This window comes from Corvus brachyrhynchos, unplaced genomic scaffold (genome assembly GCF_000691975.1).
Source record: "Corvus brachyrhynchos isolate BGI_N302 unplaced genomic scaffold, ASM69197v1 scaffold310, whole genome shotgun sequence".
Taxonomy (NCBI): Eukaryota; Metazoa; Chordata; class Aves; order Passeriformes; family Corvidae; genus Corvus; species Corvus brachyrhynchos.
In genome coordinates this window covers 1,021,626-1,044,786 of record NW_008236213.1, presented here as the reverse complement: position 1 = coordinate 1,044,786, position 23,161 = coordinate 1,021,626, and the positions used below count along the sequence as shown (strand labels likewise).

General features: G+C 39.4%; 1 protein-coding gene across 1 annotated transcript in view; it reads left to right on the top strand.

Annotated features, from left to right (window-relative positions):
• The window catches only part of ZSWIM6 (zinc finger SWIM-type containing 6), a 49,590-nt gene extending 32,692 nt beyond the window's left edge, over positions 1-16,898 (top strand). The window contains exons 8-13 of the mRNA XM_017743836.1: positions 472-732; positions 4,558-4,693; positions 9,912-10,069; positions 10,588-10,751; positions 12,567-12,783; positions 14,434-16,898. Of these exons, the coding sequence (XP_017599325.1) occupies positions 472-732; positions 4,558-4,693; positions 9,912-10,069; positions 10,588-10,751; positions 12,567-12,783; positions 14,434-15,173 (1,676 nt within the window). The 3' untranslated portion in view covers positions 15,174-16,898. The remainder of the gene's footprint in view (positions 1-471; positions 733-4,557; positions 4,694-9,911; positions 10,070-10,587; positions 10,752-12,566; positions 12,784-14,433) is intronic.
• The last annotated feature ends 6,263 nt before the right edge of the window (positions 16,899-23,161 follow it).

The window sequence follows — 23,161 nt, the reverse complement described above, 5'->3', positions numbered from 1 at the left end:
CATATATTAAAGGTGTGGAGTTCCCAGGCCTATTGTATTTGCACAGTTCTAATAGCTTCAGCTGAAATCTATGTAGGTGTATAAGCACTTTTCCCTTCCTCTTGCACATCAGAGCTTTAAGGAAATATAGAAATGGGTGGGGAAAGAAATTGGAATGGATCTTGCAATTTTGGCCTCATTAACACAAAGCTAGAGGAACTGCCTTTTTTAAAATTGTGCAGTTTAAAAACAAAAACTTTTATTTTTACTTGAGTGGGTTAATTAAAACCAAATTCTTTTTGAGTATTTCTGCTATGTGGAATTAGATGACATATTTTAGATTTGAGTGTTGTATTTTGAGACTGGCTAATAATTTAAATAATTTTAAAACATTCATACTAACAGTGGAAGCTTTTGTGTATGTGGCATTGTAGGCAGATTGTGGGTTAAAATGGTTTGCTGATGTGTTTTTCTTTCTGTCACCCCTTACAGAGAACCTGGGGCAATGCAAATCTCTGGAGTACCAGCACCTGCCTGCACACAAATTCTTAGAAGAAGGGGAATCTTACTTAACACTGGCTGTGGAAGTAGCATTGATAGGGCTGGGACAGCAGCGAGTAATGCCAGATGGGTTGTATGCACAAGAGAAGGTTTGTCGAAATGAGGAGCAGCTCATTTCTAAGCTACAGGAAATTGAATTGGATGATACTCTGGTGAAGATTTTTCGAAAGCAAGCAGTCTTCCTATTAGAAGGTAGCTGAATATAGATGCTAACTGCTTCTCTAAACTGTCTCCACTTAAACAAGCACACAGAACTAGTGTTGCTGTAGAAACTGTCTTACATGCTTCAGAGGGCTTTTTTACTTAGAACTCCATTAAAGTTTTTATCAAATCTCTTACAAAAATTGACATACTTCAGGTGTCTTATGACTGTGGAGATAAGGCATATATTGACCTATAAACCTTTTAATTTTGAATACACTTCATTCTTTACATTTGTTGCATGTCATAATCTCAATAACCTGATTATACACTCCAGGCTAACTATTATATTATGTAGACATCAGTTATCAACAGTTCCTAGGTATCAAAATTCTAAGTATTCCTTGTATTCTGCAAAAGGCACTATACTGGCAGCTTTATAAATGTATGAAGATTTTGACCACTGTTCCCAAGTGAAGAGCTCAGAAAATTCACATGTAATTGCTGAGGCAGAAATGTAACATTTTACTTGTGAAAATCAAGAAAACTACTTGCCTTTTAAGTTTATATCATAGGTGAAAATTAAAATATTTGGTCAAATATTGTGGCTTAAGGTCTGGTCTTGTGCATATGTTCTGACCATGGCACACAATTTGTGTTTTGGAATTAGGCAGTGTTGAAATAGAATCTGTACACAGGAGGGCATACTTTTGCCTTAACTTTTAAATAGGCTTAACATGTAGCACTTGAACATCATGTTCAGAGAGTGGTGGCATGGGTTCCAAGGTTGCCTTTCTGGCTTTTGTTCTTTTTGAATGGAAGAAAAAAACTTCAGGGGAGCAAATTAGCCAAAGGCATAGTCCTGGTTTTGAGTGCATGCACTTGGCTTGAAGGGAGTGTGGTACTGCCCTAGGTAAGTTGTGAAATTGTTACACAACAGTCAGGTTTTGCTCCTTTTTTGTAACACGTTAGTCTTTTAAAACTTTGTCTATTATGGAAGAGGTACACAATATGTTGCTTAGGGTTCCCAGCTCTAAGTCACTGTTTTTACCCAGATTTGAAACTGCAGAGAAGCTGCAACATAGGGAGAGTTTCCATCATGGTGTGACTGTACTGCTGCTTTATAGCCTTTGGACAAGAAAAGCTACTGTCTAGATCTAGATATTAACATGAAGGATTCCTCTGGATTATAAAATCAGTTTGCTGCATCTGTTTACTGGTAAGGATGCTTTATGAGGAAAAGGCAGGATTTCTCTGACATGTTTTCTGATAATTTAGTTTACTACTTTGATCACTGAAATTTTTAATGTTTTCTTAGTTGATCATAGCAGGAAGTCTGCTAATAAAACTGCCTAAAGAATTCCCATTGTGAGCAATGTGCAACGATTGTCTTGCATTAGTGTGAGATGAGGAATCTGGCTTTCCTGCAATAGTTTCAGTTAGGCAGAAAACTCCATATTAGGCAGAAAGTGCCTGCGTACATGGAGGAAAAGCTGTGCAATGATTTAAGGTGCTAATCATACCAATTGTGAGTTTTTAGTTAAAATTCTGTGGATACAATAAAGAAAACTTAGTCCAATATTAAGCCAATTACTATGCTGTTAATGCAGATAAATGCATGCTCTATATAGCTACCATTTGAGTGCGTGGGAAAGCAGAGCATAAGACTGTTTTGCAAAAGCTGTTCTGATTTTTTGCTTGACTGCTAAGTTAATAGCAGAATATATTTTCATATAAATGCTTTGTCATGTATTCTTTGTGTCCTCACTGGGTTTCTGACTGGACCACCAACCAGCAAACGTACATGAAATGGCTTCTTTCATTCAAGCAATGCCAGTTTTGAATGGCTTTCAACTTCATTTTAAATGATTATGAGACACACTGTCACCTACTAAATCTTCATTGACATTTCCTTTGCAATTAGCCCCACTCTTTAGAAATGCCCACCTATGGAGCTCAGAATTTTTTCGTGCCTAGTGATTTCTATCCTCGCATGTTGTGCTAAAGCACCAGTCAAAAATGTTGCTGAAACAGAAATGAACTCTCACAGCCGGCCATCCATCCATCCATCCATCCATCCATCCATCCATCCATCCATCCTTTCAAGTATGATGTAGTCTCTAGTAGAAGCAGTAGTAATTTCTGGGAGTGCTGGGTGCTATCTGTGCATTAATAGTCCAGTAATATGTAATATAAGATTCTTATTCTGTATTTTGCCTGAACATTTAATGCCTGAACCTCTTGTCTCTGAAGTCAGAAAACTGTTTGACACAGTTTTCCTATTAACAGGAATAACAGTCTTAAGTATTCAGGAAAAACGTAGAAATAGGATTCATATGCACTGTGAACATTTGAAACTCAGCAAGTAAATAGTTGCATTTAACTTTGTTGTTGTTGTTGATCATGATGCTGCTGTTATCAAGTTGAAATCTACACTTTACTGAATGAATAAAATCCATTGCCCCAATAATGAGGATAATTTGCACATAAAAAAATTGCAGTTTTTAAATCATGTGGGTATAATGGGCTAACAGAGCCAGTTTTGGTGCAGGATCTGACCTAGTGTTCATCACCATGGAATTGTTCAGGTTGGAAAAGACTAATAAGATTGTTGAGTCCAGCCATTAACCCAGCCACCACTTTGTTCACTACTAAACCATGTCCCTAAGTGACACATTGGCACTTTATTTGAACACTTTCAAAGATAGTGGTTCCACCACTGCCCTGGGCAGCCTGCTCCAATTCCTGACCACCCTTTCAGTTAAGAAGTTTTTCCTGATATCCTGTCTAAACCTCCCATGGCACAACCTGAGGCTATTTCTTCTCATCCTGTCTCTGGTTACGTGGGAGAAGAGACAGACCCCAAGCTGACCCCAGCCTCCTTTCAGACAGTTGTAAAGAGTGATAAAGTCACCCCTGGGCTTCCTTTTTTGCAGGCTAAACACCCCCAGTTCCCTCAGCTCCTCCTCACAGGACTTGTGCTCCAGACCCTTCCCCAGCTCCATTGCCCTTCTCTGGACTCTCTCCAGCACCTCAATGTCTTTCTTGGAGTGAGGGGCCCAGAGCTGGACACAGCACTCGAGGTGTGGCCTCGGTACAGGGGGACAATCCCTGCCCTGGTTCTGCTGATCCAGGCCAGGATGCCATTGGCTTTCTTGGCCATCTGGGCACACCCTGGCTCATGTTGAGCTGCTGTTGACCAGCGCCCCAGGTCCTTTTCGACTGAGTAGCTTTCCAGTTACTCTGTCCCCAGCCTGTGGAGCTCTCTGGGGTTGTGACCCAAGGGCAGGACCTGGAACTTGAGTCATGACCAAGTCCAGACCAGTGGGTTATTTAAATTCTAATGTCAAATGAGACATTTGAGGGATCAGGTGCTGCTGTGGTGATTGTTCATGTAATTTCAATTAAAGATATGCATTTTTCTACTGTCATTGTTCTTTTTTTCCTGGTGAATTTGTGATAAAGCACTGGCACACTGATGGGGTGCATGGGTATTGATGTGCATAACTGTGTGGAGGCAAAGCTAGGATTACGACTTTCTACTTTTGCATACCAGGCATGTTGAATTAGCCCCATGGAGTACTGTAACCATTCTGTCATTTGTATAAGCACTGGTAGTGTGTTTAATATATTACAGTTTGTAGTCAGTTTTGTTTTCCTAAATAATAACATGGTATTTAATATACAAGTAATACATTGTATGTGTGTGATGTGTTATATATTTCACTGAAAATAGCAATGCAACTCCACCTTTTGTACAGCAGGCTCTATCTTTGAATACCACTTCTAGCTGAAGGTGTAGTGAATGCTTTTAAAGATTCAGAAGCTGGGGTTTAGCAGTTTGTAAAGACTGACATTCTGTTTCTTTTTCCTGAGGTGGACCATATAGTGGCTTAGGTGAAGTCATCCATCGAGAGAGTGTTCCAATGCACACATTTGCCAAGTATCTTTTCACCTCTCTCCTACCTCATGATGCTGAATTGGCATACAAAACTGCACTGAGAGCCATGCGGTACGTGTTCGTGAGCTGTCCAGAAAGAGCATGAGTAGTGGATGTGGAAAGGGGGAAAAGGTTTGGTAATCAAGACTTAGTCTCTTTTTCTAAAATATGTGTTCTTCCATTCAAGGAGGTACTATTTTGGTTCTGTCATCTATAAAAGTAAATGGTATATGTAGTAACTATATTATAATAATTTATAAATGTACAATTAGTGTTTATTTAGACTTGTAAAACAGGATTTTCTGTTTCAAATACTTCTAGAATCCCACACCTGGGGCACAAGATTTTGTGTTATACAGCCACTTTAGCACATGCATTCTCCCACCTATGTGGTTGTGTGTGTATATTGGTATTGGTAATGAAATAAGGAAAGAGGTATTCCACCATAAATCTTGACATTGTCTGCTGCTTAGTCTGCTCAGCAGGACAATTTGTTTCCCTGGCCTTCTTTATAAATTGACTCTTAATGATAGATTTGAAACCATGTAGTGTGGTCAGAGCCTGTACATTTTTTAGTGCGTCATAGCATCTTGGCCTCCTGGGTGAATGTTGGGATTTAAATGGAGTGCATCCAATGTTCGACAAACAAAATTTATTGTTTGCCTCCCATTTGTCTTCAGTAATCAGGAAAAAGATATTTGTCGGGTAGTGTTCACTGTGTGCTGTCTCTGTCTCAGGGTCGGCCAGATTGGTAATGATATCTAAGAAAAGACTTCTGAATGAGTTTTCGAAGACCTAAATGATGAGTGATAAATCTGTTGTCCACATAGAATGCAGGGATGAAAGTGGTCTCATTTGAATTGTCTGCTCACTATCAAGAACCTAGTAGTTGATGATTGACAAGGAATAGCCACAGCTGAATACTAAAAGCAGTCAAGTCCTAGATTATAAAAAAGAAAAAATGTTGAGTTTTCCTGGTCATTATCACCCAGCATGATTGCGCACTGATTGAAGGACGTCCTATCCCCATGAAGAGTATTTAGCTTCATCGAACGGGTTGTGTCTGTATGGTTTGGAGGTGTTTGTTCTGGAGCTACTCCCTCCAAAAAGCTAAACAAGGAGAAAACAATTCCTGTGTTCAAAGGACTGAATGGGAAGCCATGCATAAGAACATAATATAGCTACTGTCAGTTCAGGCCAAAGGTCTGCTCAGCCTGTTGAGTATTTTCCTGCCTCCAAGAGTGTCTAGGAATGGATGTTATGGGAACAGTCTAAAAAATATGAAGAGTGACCTTGCATAGTTGCTGGTTATAATTAGCATTTTAGGAAATTGATTGATGTTCCGGTTTGGCCAAATTTAGAAATATATCCTCTGAGGGAAGGCACAGCCACCCCTCCCCCACCAGGTTCGGGAAAAAATAAATTTTCCTCAAAGGAAAGTGAAGGACATAAAACTATTTATTTGACAAACACATGGGAAAGGAAAATAATGCTAAATAATAAAATCTCTCGTTGTGGAGGAAAAAACCCGGGAAAGTGTTCGAGTCCTCCCTTTGGTCTCCTCGGAGCTGGGGCTTGGCCCAGGGCCAGGCCCTCTGTGCCCGGTGGAAAGTCCTCCCGATGTGCTCTGATGTTGAAGCAATCAAGCAGTCCAGTAGAAAAGGGGAAAAATCCGAAATTCCAGAGAAGGAAAAATTCAACTCTCAGTCTCTCTCCGGAGAAAAAGCAGCTGAACCACTGGCCAAAAAACAGTCCCGGGAGCAGCAAGCAGGATGCTTCCTCCCTCCCCTGCTGCAACTGGGAAAAACCAATTGCTATCTGTGTGTGACCTTGAACAAGCTGCAAACTGCTTTGCAAAAGTTTTGCTCAGTTTTTCCTTCCCCCTCTCAGGCTCAGTTTAGAGGCATAGAAAGACACAACAATTAATTTCTGGGCATAGGCAGCGATATGGGATACACATCATAAAGTCACCCCAAGACAATTGAGAAGACAAAAAGTCTGTTACGGGTGAACTATTGAGAACATTGAAATGTATTATCAGAAAGCTACCTGGGCCACTTAAGTTTGCTAGTCTTCTTTTATCTCAAGGTAAGTACATCAATAACTGATTATATTAGAACAGGAAGATAGTAAAAAATCTGATAGATAGGGGTTTTTTCGTTGGTTTGTTTTTGTTTTGGTTTCTGTTGTTTCTTTGGTTGGTTTGGTTGTGTTTGGGTTGGGTTTTTGTTAAGAAACAAAGGTTAATTATTTTATAAAACATACTTGTGTCTTGTATTTGCTTTCAGTTACTACCTTAAAGTGTTTCTCAAGAGGTAGTTTGTGTGGATTTTTCCTCCTTAAACTAAGGTACTGAAATGATCCTCCAAGGCTGCAGCAGTCACCCATCAGCAGCTTTCCTGAATGCCCCAGTGAACATGGTGTCATTATGCAGTTTCACTTCAACAAGGATTTGCCCAGAAACCAGTCATAACTGATAACTTCTTTTTTGGAAGTTTCCTTTCTCAACTAGAAAAACAAGCAATACACTTAAAGATCCAAATGATGAAATCTCCAGTTAGTCTTGTGTAGTTCCAGCCCTCATTTGCTATAAAGCTGTCATCCCAATCAAAGAAGTTACTTTTCAAATAGACCAGTAAAAGAAAGAGTTGTCTTTTTGTTTCCATCTGGTAAAATCACAGGAGACGTCAGTGCAATCAGGGCTGTTTTCCGTCCATAGTCATTTTTTCATCACTTTATAAGACAGATGAAAGTTCAGCCCTAGACAGTAATCATTATTTTTGTAGTTTGATATTTGGCACTCTTCAGAAATGTGTACTGCTATCTTGAACTGTAATGATGGCAGATTTAGACACTTTCTGTTCCATCTCTGACTGCATTCTTCTGCACTTCATAAATTCTCCTGAAGAGGGATGATTATTCTTTCCATTCACACCGAAGTGTTAGTTCATTGAATAAAGGACTCCCAATACAAACCAAATGAAAAAGTAATGTAATGCTGCCTTGAGAGCATAAGAATAAAGCAAACATGAAGACTGAATGTCTGTCTCATGGCTGAGAGGTTGAGTGGGTCAGAAGATGAAAACTTGAGCGTCTTGTCTGCCATGGGAGGGAAGAAATGGCTGTGGCAAGGACAGAAATCTCATGTGGAAGTTAGTAAAGGTGCTGCATGGAAACTGTACAGCTCTCATGCTTTTAGAAGTGAAGCATATTTCTTTTCTCACTTCAACATTTATTAAAGAAGTTAATTTCCCAAGATCGCAGCTATTCGCTCTTCAGATAGGAATGTTTAGTGTCAGTCTGCATACGAGTCTACATGGGTCAGTTACCCATGGTGGCAGCTCAAGAGTATTTAACCTCTCTGTATTCAAAAACACTGTGTAATTTTTTAAGACCTATTTTAGTGTGTGGAACACTTAATATGAAATAAATGGAAACTGAGACCACAAAGCCTTTCATGCATGCACCTCAGGTCTGCAAGGACAGGGCTGTGCAGTCCTTGATGGTCACTTCTATCTACAGTTTTCTGCTTGCAGCACTGAAGCATATGGACCACAGCCTTGGAGAATGTGGATCTGCAGTGACCTAGTTGACTGCTCACTTGGAATCTGAGCTTGAATATTTGGCTTAGTTTGGCTGATCCCTTGTTAAGCCTGAATTTCACCCAGGCTTTGGGAGCCAGACTTTAATGGTGATGTTTAATCACAAAGTAGCTCTGCTAAGACCTGGCTAAATAATTGATGTTTCAAAGAGGGGAAAAAAGTAAAGAATGCTAAATCTGCTTGTGCTTTTCTGGTGTTCCCTGACCTTGCCAAAATTGCATGAAAGCCACCGATTCATAGCAGCATTTCTTTTCACAGCAAAAGAGCACAGAAACCAGCAGTGAAATTCGAAGTGACAAAAGGTTTCTCCAAAACAACCTTTCTTTCATGCTTTTTGCCTATTTACTGTTACTCATAAGCTACTAATCCCTTCCTTCATTTAATAGTTAGGATTTTTTCTGTTCACTGAAACTATCTTATAATGCACTTCTGCAACCTCACTCTATACTTGGAAAAAATCAGCTTTAGAGTTTATGTATATAAAGAGGTGTCTCAGTGGTGCTAGAGAATAGATTTGACTTGATACAAGTGAAAAGGAAAGGCTTAAAGGTTTTTTTCATATTTTTATGCTCTTACATGTGTCTGATAGTTATTTGGGTGGTGTGTTATATTTTTATATGCCTAGCATATGCTTTCCCATATATTCAAAATTACCTTTCTCAGTGAATTCTTAAATATACTACTATACTATATTATTATTATCCTATATAATATATAGGATAATAATAGCATATTATCCTATATCATATGCTTCAGGAATCTAAAAAAAAAAAACCAGATGGAACTTAAATCCATCTTACCACAAAAAAAAAAGTCATACTCCACAGCTGCTTACAGAACTTAGGTATTTCTTTAAGTGTAAGAAATTATAACTTACGTTTAAATGAGCTTACTCTATCACTGAAAACACAGTGCATTGGATTTTTCAGTGTTGGGTAGTTGCAATTCTGTTGAAAACAGAGATGCAACTTCCTTGATCCTCACCAATGACTTTCTTCTACAAAATCACTTGCATATGAAAGCTGTTAGAAACAGACCTCAGATACTAAGAGGCACCAAGAAGCTAAGCACTGCAAAAGCTTTTCTTCTGGACATTGCCTTATTACTATTTCTTTAACCTTTTATATGCTGAAATTCTGCTTAATTGTATTGAATAAAAATGCCTGGTTTTGTTCACTCCTGCTTTTTATACTGGCATTTATAGAGTATCTGGTATACTGTCTTTATCTAGTGTATTGCAAAGGCTATCAGTTGAGTCTTTGCTGTGGGCTGTCACTTGGATTTTGGTAGTCAACAACACATGAATTTAAATTTTTTAAGTATGAGTATTCCTTTGGTGGTAAGACTGTTGCTGATTGATGAATACTCGATGAGAAAATGGAGTCTGAAAATAATTTTAAAGGAAACTTCTCTGTCACTGCTGTTTGGGACCCTAACATCAATTTATGGCACATTATGAAATATTGGTAGGTTAAAGGTTAACTTGCCTATTGATGTAGGCAAGTTTGGCAAGTGGACTTTTGAGATTCCCCAAGAAGAGAAGTGGTTTTCTGATTTTTTTTTTTTCCCTGAAACTGAAAAAGCATATTGCATAGACAATACCAAGTATTCTTGCAGCTTTACTTTAGCTCGTGAGCAACCAGATGTAATAGTGGTTTAATGAAAGATTGCTTGGTGGTTTATTTCAGATTGCTGGTACTGGAATCCACAGCTCCTTCAGGAGACCTGTCCCGCCCTCACCACATTGCATCTGTTGTTCCAAACCAGTATCCCCGCTGGTTCACCCTAAGTCACATTGAATCCCAACAGTGTGAGCTGGCGTCAACCATGCTAACAGCAGCCAAAGGTACATTGCTGTCAGTTATGTACTCAACTAAATGTAAGCTTTTAATATTGTATGTGTAAACAGATCATAAAACTTGAATTTAGGAATCCAGATCAGTCTGACACGAGTTTGAAACAGGTACGACAAACTGAACTGGCTTAAATTTGTAATTTTCTAGCAAAGTAGGTAATTTAGTTAGCTGGTACTAGATGAGCTTGGTATGAGGCTGATGAGACAGCTTTTTGTTCTCCTGACACATGACATTGACTATGAGACACAGGAGCAGACAAGTCACTTCGAAAATTCACAAATCAGAGTGACTTTTGGCCCTGCACTGCACTAACACCTTCAGACAGAAGAGTTTGTGCTCTCTTGTATCTTTCATTCATGCGTGATTTTATTATGGAAGGTTTCTGAAAACAAAGTGTGTATAACTGAAACATCATATTCTTGCATAGCCATGTCAGGCTCAGTTATAATGGATCTCTGGGTGTTTTGGAAGCTTGTTCTGATTTGGTGATTCTGTTTACACCTTGCAGGTGATGTTCGGAGACTGGAAACAGTGTTAGAATCCATCCAGAAAAATATACACTCCTCATCACACATCTTCAAACTTGCCCAGGATGCATTTAAAATAGCAACACTCATGGACAGCTTGCCAGACATCACTCTTCTGAAAGTTTCTCTGGAGTTGGGCCTTCAGGTATTTCTGTCATTTGTTGTTATTATAATAGAAGAAATAAATTTGATGCAGTTTTGGTGGGTGTAGCTTTTAAGCACGGGAAAGGATACCGTCTTTGGGCTCTGTCTGGACTTGGTTTTAAGTTCTATTTTCTAATGCAAGGCTCAATATACTGGTAAACACAGACAAAGAATCTGCACAGCCCCTTTGTGCCATTCAGGGGGAACACAGAGCTGGCATTCACTGGCTGCACTTTTTGGTTCAGGGGTGAGAGAGGACCAGTGCAGTGGGTTCAGGATTATATGTAGGACTGGCTAGAAAATAAAATTGCTCTGCTTGCCAGAAGTACACTGTATTTTCTGCATGGTCTTCAGGGGTTTCTTCCTTTTCCTTGTCTTCCTTTCCCCTAAATGAGAACTGGTACATGCTTGTTGAAAGCCAAGGTCAACCATAATGACCAGTTGCTAAGGCATACCATGTTGACAGCAGCACTCTCACTTCCTTCAAAATCCTGTACTCCACAAGCTGTTGCATAGTCAGATGCATCTGACTGTTCTTGAGGTGTACAACCACCACCGATCAGTTTTCAGGCTCTGAGGAGAAGCTTTGCAAGCTAAAAGGAGACCACCAAGCAGTAATATTACCTGACACTTTTGAATCTGATTGTTTACACAGTTCATTTCAACAAAAAGAAATATCTCCATCCCTCTTCAGGGAATTCTTAAATCAAACATGCAAAGATCAGAAAACCATTTATTACTTTGCTTCAGTAAATAAAGCTCCAAACACTTCTGGGGAAAGGATATTTTCCCAGTTGCTTCTCATGCTGAAGAAAGGTACTAAAATCTTTAATCAAAAAGCTGAGGTTTCTGTATGCTTTGTTAGGCTTTCATATTTCCATGGTCACTGTGGAAATCTGCTTGTTTCATTTGCCTTAAATGTTTATGTGAGAGAGAGAAAAATCCTTACAATTGACCTGTGTGTCACCTCAAGCTTTCACCAAGTATCATTCAATGAAAATAGCACATTTTGAATATTACTGTATCCGTGGATACTCTTTTGTGGTTGGCAGTGTCATCAGAATGTCTTCAGTGAGATCTAGTGAAAGTAATATCACAAACTCTTACTTTGTTCTCAGTCCCAGGGTTTCTAATGAATTGGAACTGTGGTAGAATTTACCCACTGTTCTGTTCCAAGTTTACCAAAGATCTTTTAAGAATCTTGAAAGATTTGTTTTCAGAGGGAAGATGCATAGCAGTTTCCTGGTAGTAATTCTCAGCTGTGTAGTTTCCTACAAGTAATGCTTTTCCTGCACAAAACAGTGTCAGCACTGTCTCTAGTGGTCTACAGATGATTCCCCCTTCTTTTCCCCTCAACTTAATTGTAATTAGGTTGTCTGTATTCAGTATCTTGTACCTGACTAGATATGCCCTGGAATGTCGCACGATAATTATCTATATACTTGTGCATAGAGGGAGGAGACATTATGTAATTTAATTTCAGTAATTGGTAATTGATTGTTAGTTTTTGTTATTTGGGAGAAGGCCTTTATATGGGGTAGAGTTTTTTCTTTCCCACAGATAAACAGTCTCTGTTCTCTATCACTGAAGGATCTTCAGCTGGAATTACTCTCTGTAATGCTGTTCAAAAATATCTGAATAGTGTTTTTCAAATTGTTTGACATACCAGCTGTAGAAGAGGTAATGGAGTGGAGAGGGCAAGAGGCTGCCGTTTTTAACTGCAGTGTATTTGAGTACCTTGAAATTCCTATCTGTTGGTCTATGGCCGTGGTTTGCAATATAATTAATTTTTATTTTGTTTGTGTTCTTTTAACAGGTGATGCGGATGACACTGTCAACGCTGAATTGGCGACGACGGGAAATGGTGAGGTGGTTGGTAACATGTGCAACAGAAGTAGGTATGTTTCTCTTGTCAGCTACTCTTACAGGGCTTGATCTTCCTTGTCAACACCCAAGTTCTGCAAATGCCTCCCACTTTATGTGCATCTCTAAAATTCCTTTGGTGAGAACACATTATGGCAGTCATTTAGTGGGTGTTTTTAGGCACAAAGCAAATGAGACAATAGTTGAGTAATACAGTGTGATTTCTTTCCCCCATAAGGTGGGGGTGTGCATAACCTTTGGGAAGTACCCATATGCAAATATTCAGTACCCAAAATACTCAGTACAGAAGTGAGAAAACAGTGCTTTCTCAAGTAGCATGTTCTGATCATTTTTGGGCTTTGCCATAGATTTCCTGTGTGTCTTCATGAGGCATCCCATAAACCTTCTGTATTAAGGTTTACCTTAATGCAGGTAAGGTGAGGATACAGAGCCTGAAAATGAATCCTTCAAGGTGAGGATACAGAGTCTGAAAATGAAGATGAGTGTATTAAAAGCTGTACAGCTGTTAAAAAAAAAAATCAGCAGCAATGCTAATGGGAACAATCTAAGTACTTATGATAATGGAACCATTTTAATTGTCAGTAAAGGTATTTCTGGAGAGCAGGTTTTTCTGTTTTATTTCTTCTTCATATATCTGAGTTGAATTGTATTGCACAGATGCTTCTTGAGTTTCAGAACTTCAGAGGATTGCTGCTGCTTATTCTCTGGATTAGTTAATTCTTTGCTTTATGCTTAGCTGGGAATATATTGTTGTCAATAGCAGGAAATAGAGCTTGCCTTTGTATGCCCTCAGCCAGAAAGTAGTTTGTGTCTGCAAATATTCATGCAATGCTCTTGTTTTAGTGCTTTTATATCTTTGCTAAGATAATTTTTGCTGAGGCTATCTTATAGATATTAGTGCCTGAGTATTATTTTGTGCAGTTGCATCTCAGCAAATAAACTACTGGGATTAATATTGCTTTAAATTGGTTTACATATTCTAATAGAAGCGTCCCATAAAGAACCTACAGTGTCATGCAAAGTACTCTTGAGACTTACCAACACAGTAAAGAATCAATATAACATTAGGAATCTGTTCATTTAAATGAAGATACGCTATTCTCTGCTATGCTGTATTGTTGCAAATGAGTGAAGGGGTGCATGGGAGGCATCAGAGTCCTGCAGAGAAAATGAAGACTTCTGTGTGTGGTTTAGGTGGGCTCACAAATGTGTGTAAACTGTCCCTAGCAATAAGGCACTCCAGTTAACTATAGGTTCAATTTATGAAAACAGTCAGTCAGTTTTTCCTCCTTCTGCCAAACACACTGGGAATACAGTGGCACTGAGAATATAGTATCCAGTAGTTTGTATTGCTCATTGTATTTCCCTAATAAGGATCATGATGGTCATGTACTTATGAATTTGATTACTTTATGGTGTGCTTAGTAACTTCTGCTTAAGTATGGCATGGTGTTCTCTTAAGAAAGCCATTTTGCCTACTTTTCATATGTGCTGTGCCTTGAGATTGACAGTGAGAAGAGGTTGCTATTGCCCTGGTGTGGAAGGTGAGGGCTGCTTTTGAGTGAGATGATGAGACCAAATGAGCCAGAACATTTTACCCAAATTGTCTTAAATAATAAATAAAACAGCTCAGCTGTCACAACAGGAGATTAAAGTTTGTCTTGCAGGCTGTTTCTGTTATTTTCTGGATTTATGTGATCGCTGCAGAGTTTGCACAGTAGTCTCAGTTTTAATGTCCTTTTCTAGCCATGCTGTGTATGAGCCCTTCTTGCTGGGATGTACTACTGGTAACATCTTAGACTTTGTGGGAATTATAATCTCCTGCAGTGCTAGGACGCTTGCTCTACAATGTGCCATGAAGAATCCTCAAAACTGTGCCCTCTCTGCACTCACTCTATGTGAAAAGGATCACATAGCTTTTGAGACCGCTTACCAAATTGTTCTAGATGCTGCTACAACCAGCATGAGCTACTCACAGCTTTTTACTATAGCACGATACATGGAGCACCGTGGTTACCCTATGCGGGCCTATAAGCTGGCCACTTTGGCCATAACGCATCTCAACCTGAGTTACAATCAGGACACACACCCTGCCATTAATGATGTTCTCTGGGCATGTGCGCTCAGCCACTCCCTTGGGAAAAATGAGCTAGCAGCTATAATACCTCTGGTGGTCAAAAGTGTCAAGTGTGCAACAGTACTGTCAGACATTTTGCGTAGGTGTACTTTGACCACTCCTGGCATGGTGGGACTTCATGGAAGGAGGAACTCTGGTAAGCTCATGTCACTGGACAAAGCCCCTTTACGGCAACTCTTGGATGCCACAATCGGAGCCTACATTAATACTACTCATTCACGTCTCACTCACATCAGCCCACGACACTATAGTGAGTTTATAGAGTTCCTCAGCAAGGCACGAGAGACCTTCCTAATGGCTCATGATGGTCACATCCAGTTTACACAGTTTATTGACAACCTAAAACAAATCTACAAAGGCAAAAAGAAACTGATGATGCTGGTTCGTGAACGGTTTGGTTGATGAAAATGAGTGAATGGGGATAGGGGGGGAGGGGTGGTTTGTTTTTACTTGAGCCTGCCTTTGTATCCTTTTTAACTTAAAGAAACAGAGCCACACCGGTATTATATGTGTGTAGTTATATTGAGTTTGCAAACTAAACTGTCATGTTGTGAAAGTTTGTGTGTTTAATTTTTTTTTCTTTTTTTCTGTTTTGTATGAGAGAGAGGTTAAAAAGGTTTGGTTTACACTGAGTATATGTTGTCAAGTGGCAAAAGCCCACATCGCTCTCCTGTTCTTTCTGTATACGTTCACAGCCTCAAAAACAAACATATATTGCAATGGCTTTAAAAACCAAACAAAACACCTCCATCCTGTGATAAGTACCTCGAATGGATTCAGCTTTACTCCTTTGTAACTCATCCTTACATTTCAGCATATTTAAACAAACCAACAAATGAAATACTAATAGTTAAAGGCTGACCACGTGGCTTTGCAGTGCTGTTCATCCAGAAGCATGGCACACAATGCTTGTGCATGTGGAAACTTAGCGACTGTCAACATACATTCTCAGGGATTTATCAAAAAAATTAAAAAAAGAATGAGAGCATTTATTGTACTGTATATATATTATAGTATATGTCTGAATATTGAAAAATATAACATTAACTAATTTATAAAAAAATCTATGTAATGCAAAATACTTGAAGCTGCAGTAGCTTGGTTTTAAACAAAAAAAAAAACTATCAGAAGGACTAAAGTGCGCCTTGCTTCAGGGTTGGCTCAGGTGGTGAACTATATGCTGGGCATCTATGCAGAGCCACCTTTTGGATTGCATGGTTGGTTGTGAAAAATTTTATATATATATATTTATACAACCTGTGTATACATATATATGTATACACACATACACACATGCTTGTAACAGGCACTATAGTAAAGAGGGACAACAAAAAATACGCAGCCAGAGCAGCAAGCCTTAGCATTAAGAATACAGTATGCCAGAATTGGAGTTCATGCCTCCTAGCCTAGAAGACTTAAAGAATATCCGTTTTGACACAAAACGCAAAATGTTTTCCAAAATGATTGACATGATACGTTACGCCTTTGCAGTGAGCTAATAATAAGCTAACCTTTGTGCACAAATAACATATATATATATATTATATATATATTCTGCATAGGTATTTTGACTTTGTGCAGGACAGAAAGTTGTGTAGGTATGACTGTTCTACTTTTCGGTTTGTTTTTTTAATATATTTTATTTTCTCTAGAATTACTCAAACAAAAGCAGCCTTCTATCTTGCCTTGTCTTAATGCTTTAAAATAACCAAACTGGAGATCTAACTACCAAACTGTTCATTATATTATTAAGTACCAACTTTGGTTACAGTATAGTGTCTTTACTTTAGCTGATGGTTCTGTATCCTTGTGCTTTTTAAAGCAGTTTTTATGTTTTGGTGCAAAAGTTGTCCAGTGTCTCTTGTTCCCTTCATTAGAGAACATGCTAGAGGTATGTTTGTAGGTATTTTTGTTTAGAAAAACTATTTCATGCTCTCCATTTTATTTATTATAATAGGTAAAAAGGTTGTACTTCATCACCCATGTAAACATGCTCATGAAGTTGAAAGTAATTAAGATTTGATACACTGATATCAATTTATTTATGTAACTAAATCACTGTTTTATAAACTTGTTAATGATCAACAATTTTTTTGTTTTGATTAAAATTAGTTTTTTGAAAGTTTATTCTGCCTCCTTTAATGGTGTCTGTTACTGGAACTGAATTGTGTTACAGCAAGTTCATAGATCTGAATGCCCATCTTACAACTTCAGTGCAGTGTGGTGGTATGCAATATGACCACCAAGTCCAGGAAGTAAATGTTGTGTTCCTCAAAAATCTGCTGAGGAATGGTAGTGTTCACAGCTGCTGGTGGAATAGGACCTGGTGCTTCAGAGGAGGGGCCAAATGCTGCCTGTGTCTGAAGATTTGTGTTCTGTACATCAAACAGTAAGCCTTGATGTATCGTCCTGGTAGGATTCTGGGTGTGTGTGGGTGTGTTTCCACTCTGGATTATTAGGGTGACCATGAGAGTTGAGATGTGCTGCAGAAGCATTCAAGGATAGTTCTTCTGTTCATTGATTGGCTTTTCTAAAGTGTTTTGTGTACTTTGAGTCATGTAGCTCATTCCACACAGCATGAAATTCCTGCTTATCAGCTGATAGCTGATACTTTTACTTTTTGGAGCATTTACTCCATAGGAATTTTCTAGCCATTGGAGAGTAATGGAATATGACATGGTTGCAAATTGAAGAGGAGCTTTCTGCTTAACCAACATTTTAATTGTCTTAGGAATGTTACTTGATGTCATATTTGACTACATGATCTGAACACCTTCAATTCCTTGTTTTTTAGTCTCTTCAGATGAAAAGAGAATTAGTATGCAGTAAACAACTATCAGAGACACCAGTGTAACCATGAATTCTGACGGTGAGGCTTGCATCACTGAAGATTAAGAAGGAAAAGGTCTGAATCTTTATACAATTGTCATGTAAAATATGAGCCTTTTACCAAGTCTTGCTAACAGCTGAGATGTCTTGACCTAATAGTGCTAACGTTCTGTTAAATTCTGTGACTTCAATTCCTTCCAGGTATTGAATTCTCATTACATTTTTGGGTTGTTACTTTGTGCTAGATGAATTATTTGTCATAGGCAGTGGCACGGTAAGGAAAAGAGGAAGTATCACTCCATTCTGTAATAGGGTTTGCATGGTTGCTTTTTTTTGTGGTTGTTTTAGTTGTCTTTTTTTTAAAATTTTACATATAATGCCACGGTAAGGGTGATTGTGGATTTTGTAGATTGCAAAACTGAAGCCTCTCTGAAGACCAGGTGTTAAATTTAAATGCAGTCGTGATGGTTGCCACCTGGTTTGGACAAGCACATGGCTGCTTCTTGCAGAACTGGTGGAAGTTTGTTTCGCTTATTTTCATGACTGAGTAAAATCTCTTCTGTGCCTGTACTGGTGCTGTGCAGTGCAGTTTACACCATGTTACGAGCCCTCAAGGACCAGTAGAGGCTTGGCCAATCTCTCATGTCTCAATATGTCCTTGCTCTTGTGAAGGCAGGAGGAATCCACCAAAAAAAGAAGAGCCCGAGGGCTCTTGCTAGAGGCTTTCAAAAGTCTGAAAGTCACTCTTTAATATTTCAGTTATTGGGTCAAATTAGTTTGAACTTTTCCTTTCAGGAGTTGGTTTTTTTTTTTTTAGCAATTCAGATTTTCATGTAAGTGCGTGTAAGTAACAAGTGCAGCAAAACTGGGGTGCTGGTTACATGGGAATTTTGTCTTCTGAGGTGTAGTTAGAGTGAATTTGCAGTAAATTTTTTTTCACTAAGCTGCCTTCAATTTGATAAAAATGCAGATTTTTTACTGAAAAATCCTACAACCTTCCATTTCTGCTTTAAAAAAAAAGTTCTAGGAGTTCATCTAATTTTAATGGAGGATATGATTTGGAAAAACAGCAGTATAGCTGATACCTTTACAGAATTCAGAAGTATGATACCCTCAGGTATCCTCTTGCTCTGCAGTTTTGGCTAGAGAGAAAATACTCACAGACAAATATTTTTCCATCCTTTTAAATGCTTGCCCCATTTAAAATTTGTACTTGGTGCAATGGTAAGTGGGGCAAATAGGAGCATAAACCACAAAGTGTTTTGCCGGACCCTTGCCTTGCAACACGCAAGATTATACTGAATGTGAAACAAAAAGCTTTGTAACAATCTTAACTGGAGAGACAGCAAAATGTCAGATACAGCTTTACTCATGAGAAGAGGTTGCTGGGATCTGCCTCCTGTAAAGCAGTGTGTGCTCCATACCGCACATGGGGAGATGCATCTTGCCTCCACTAACACCCTGGGCAGTCAGCATCAAGCAGCACCTGCCTGTCAGCTGAGATGTTTGCAGTCCATCTTGATGGTACTATCTGTATCCCTTCTTTTAGTAAAAGTAGAGAATTGTATGCTCTGAGGAAAAGAATGTGTCTTAAAAAGAAAATGACATCAGCTGCCGTATGTGCAGACAACTCCAAGGTCATAGGATCTAAGTTTCTATTAACATATATTGACTACAAAGCACAAGTTATTTCTAAAGACAACCTTGACTAATTTCTATAGCTCTTTAGGTAGAGAGCAGTTATGACTAGGAAGTACCACAATCATGAAGCCACCCAATGAGTCTTTTACTGAATTTTGTGACAAATGCTTTTCATTGTTGTGATTTTTTCTTCCTCTTTAGCCTTCATCCTCTTGGGTATGTAATTTAAGGAGCTTTGTATTTGGAAAAATGTTTACATGAAAGGTAATGTACTTGTGGTCTGATGATGTAAAATGAGCAACAGAGCTATTGCTTGGTAACCATGATCTGTGAAGTTGGAAGTATCTGTGGAGCAGTGCGTGAGAAGGGTGAGCTGATGCAGGGGCTGGTGAGTTCATGAGGCCTAAGGGAGCAGCCACAGCTGACGTGCAAAACCAGCGCTGTCTGCCTTTCCACCACTCTGACCTTGGAATTGTTTGTCTGACCACAGAGGAGTCTTGGTTTGGTGTCTCAGGCATCAAAGGCACATCACTGTTCACAGAAGGATTCTGGAAAGTGAAAAAATGGATGAGGGTAATTAAGGACAAAGCTAAATATTCCTCTGGTGGAGCTGCTGGAATTACATCAAGCCTAATGTTGGCAGACACTTTTGGGAAGCCTGTTAGTTATAAGAAAAGCAGTAGCAAGAGAAGTAGTGCCAAATTCTGCCTGGTCAGTGGGCAGGAAAGATCATTTAGGGTTTGTGGCCTTCATTTCCAGACAATCTATATTGCATTAAGCCGCATAAGGTCTTGTTTGTAACACTATATTGCCTGGCTTTTGCAATGCCCAGGCAAGAGTCAGGCAGATGGCAACTCTTCTCTTATCAAATGGTATCTCTGAAGCCTTCTGTCCCCTCTGAGAAGGCAGGGTTTGGGACAAAGACTGGCCTTGCTTGGGCCATCTTGCCTACATCTTGAGGAACCTTGAGCAGCACAACCAAACCAATTCAGGAGACCAAGTTTGCAACAGGGACATTTACATGAAATGCTTTCCCAGCAAGATGCCATTTGTAAAACTCTTAACAGGAGCTGGCCACTTAAATGAATGGAAATTGTGGATTCTGAAGAAAATACGTCTTTGGTGCCCCTAATAGACACTTTGAACATGTTTAGTAGATCAGTAGATTAATTAAAAATATCCCAAATAAACGTCAAAGTGGAAGACATGTTAACTTGTTCCTGAAATGAACAAATGTACTTGGAGAGGAATTTCTTCACACTCATACTCTGCCTGTTGCATTATGAAGGTGTGAAAGGCAGCTCTTACTTAACACTGTTGCAACAATCATCACCAGTCTCCAGCTGGTTTTGGTGGGAGAGAGGGTAAGGAGGTATTTTTAGATGGTGCTTTCTTTTCTTACTTTAAAACCTTTTTTCCCCTAGTCACCTGATGACTGATTCCAGGTATGGTTAGATGCAGCATGGGAAGACTCTGCCTGGTTACTCAGGATGTGTTTGCTCCACCAATCCCCTGTGTCAATACAAATGTCTGACCCAGTGCATACTTTGTTCTCCAGCAGCCTGCAATTTTTACATCCTTCAGGAGGTTGTCTTCACATCTGTCATGCTGCAAGGTCTGGGGACTTTTAATTTTGAAAAATGAGCCTCTCCAACCATTCTTGAAAATCTGGAGTCTAACTTAAAAATACTTAAGTCCTGAAAGGCTTTTGATACTCTTCTGAGCAGTTTAGCTTGGCTGCTACTTAGCAATTCAGCAGGTCTTTTATACTCTTTGTCTAAATCATATAATGAGAAACTGAGAAGCCTAAACAGGCATGTTTGGAAATACTAGTGTGAGATGATACCAAAATACTGAAAATGAAACTTAAGCATTGCCTTATGGAGTGGTGATTGTGGAGGGAGACTGTACTGAAGAGTTTTCATCTGCTCTGAACCTATCAGTATTTTATGTGAAGCCAAGTCCATGTGAGAAAGACTTAACTATTGTGTGGTGGCTTTGGTTTCACAGCCTGCCTTTTCCCACCTATCACTATATTCTCCATCTGGAATGATCCAGAGCTTTTTCCATATCTCAGCAATTCCCTTTTTTTTATCTCACCTGTCACATGGTCTGTACAATGTTATACCATGTTCCTCTCTGAACTGCTGGACTGCATTACCTTAGTGTAACAAGTAGAGTTTGTCCATATTGAGTTCAGTTTGACTTTGTATGGAAGCCTTGAGCCTAACACTGGTAAGTTACTGCACTTCAGGTAATTAGGGGCTGCATGTGCTATCCTCAGTTGCACAGAAGAAGTGGCCACTACTCATGAGGAAGTAATATGGCTCTAATCAGAGTTTGATCAGAGTCATTCATTTTGTGAGCATTTGGACTTCCTTACACAGCAAATGCAGGCAGTAAAAGCCAGATGCCAAAAAGCTTTTTTTTTTTTTTTTAAAGGCAATAACTTAAAATATTTTGTCTTTCATCAGAGAATAAAATCAAGAAAACAGTAATTACTGGCAGAATTGGAAGTGCATCACTAAGCATATGCACTGCCAAGGCACAAATTCTCCACTCCTAGAAAAGTTCAGACAAACCAGACAGGATGGTTTTGTCTTTTTAGTTGCCAGTTGTTTAGTACACGAATGGTCCATGTGCAGTTTGTGAGTGTGTGTGGGAGACCTGGCTGGATGCACTAAAATGGCACTGACTCTGTTGAGCCCAGTATGAAAACGCTAGTTTATGCACCTGTTTGTGCTGCCAACCTGGAGAACAGTGTGTTTCTGGCACGCTTGCCACATCAGCAGTCACCCTGGGCTATCTCATTGCTCTCCCTGCGTTACTTACAATACATCTAGGTTATCTATTACCAGCAGCAATTTCAAATCTGTTTTCTACTGATAGGAAATAAAATGAAAGACATTGCTAGCATTTGGACAGGTGCTTGAGAAGTGCAGCTGCACTGGGAGCGCTGAGCAGAAGCCTGAGATTTAATATCTGCTGAGTTCAGGACCTGAATTTGCCAGTAATTTCACAGTGGTTTTGTTTTTGCTGCCGCTCAAGTGTGCACTTACAGGTGAGCATGTTCAGCAGATTCACCTCATGGTGGGGGGACAATGTGTGTGTGTATGTGGGTGTCCAAGTCCAAACATGGCTATTATCCACAGGCCAAAGCTTTTCTTCAGATGTGGCAGTTGGGTGAAGCATTTGTGGACTGATTCATGGACCATCTGAGTTGTCTAGCTGATACCCATATCCATGGTCATCCTGCAAGGACATACTATTGCGGGGCCAGAGGGCAGCAAGGGGAAAAAAACAATGAGTCAGCATGTTTGTTTCTGTCCTTAAGTATATGTCTTGATAAGCCATGGACATAGGTAGCCTGGGAGAAACTGCTTGTTCCCTCTTTTCACTAGTAGTAATTGCTTCTCTAACGTACAAATAATGGTGAGGATTTAGGCAGCAGGTTGAGCCCTGTGCAGGGCATGTGACTGAGGGAGATCACAGATCTTCCTTACAGCCTCCCTGTGTTGGGTTCTCCTGTCCCATCCCTGAGCCTGACTGACTGTTGCCTTTGTTTGACGTGAATGCTCTTCTGTGCAGCTCTTAGCTTGCTGCAGATGTTCCAACTTGCCAGCAGTTCTGGCGATTTTCTGTATGTAAGAATTGGGACACTTAGTGAATTGCAACACTGTGGATTTGTGATTAAATTCAGAAACCGGAGAGTTTTGGAATTCTGCTATAAAGAATATTCCTTGCCTAGTGCAGTGCATCCTTGATGTCTGGCTTTTCCAAACAGTGGTGGTTTCCAGCTTGCTATATTTATTTAATGTTCAGCAGCATAACTGCAGAGCCCTCTTCATGTTACAGAAAGCACATACAAGACACAGATCTCTGGAAGCTGTAATTCAAAAAGACGAAATACATCTGTCTTT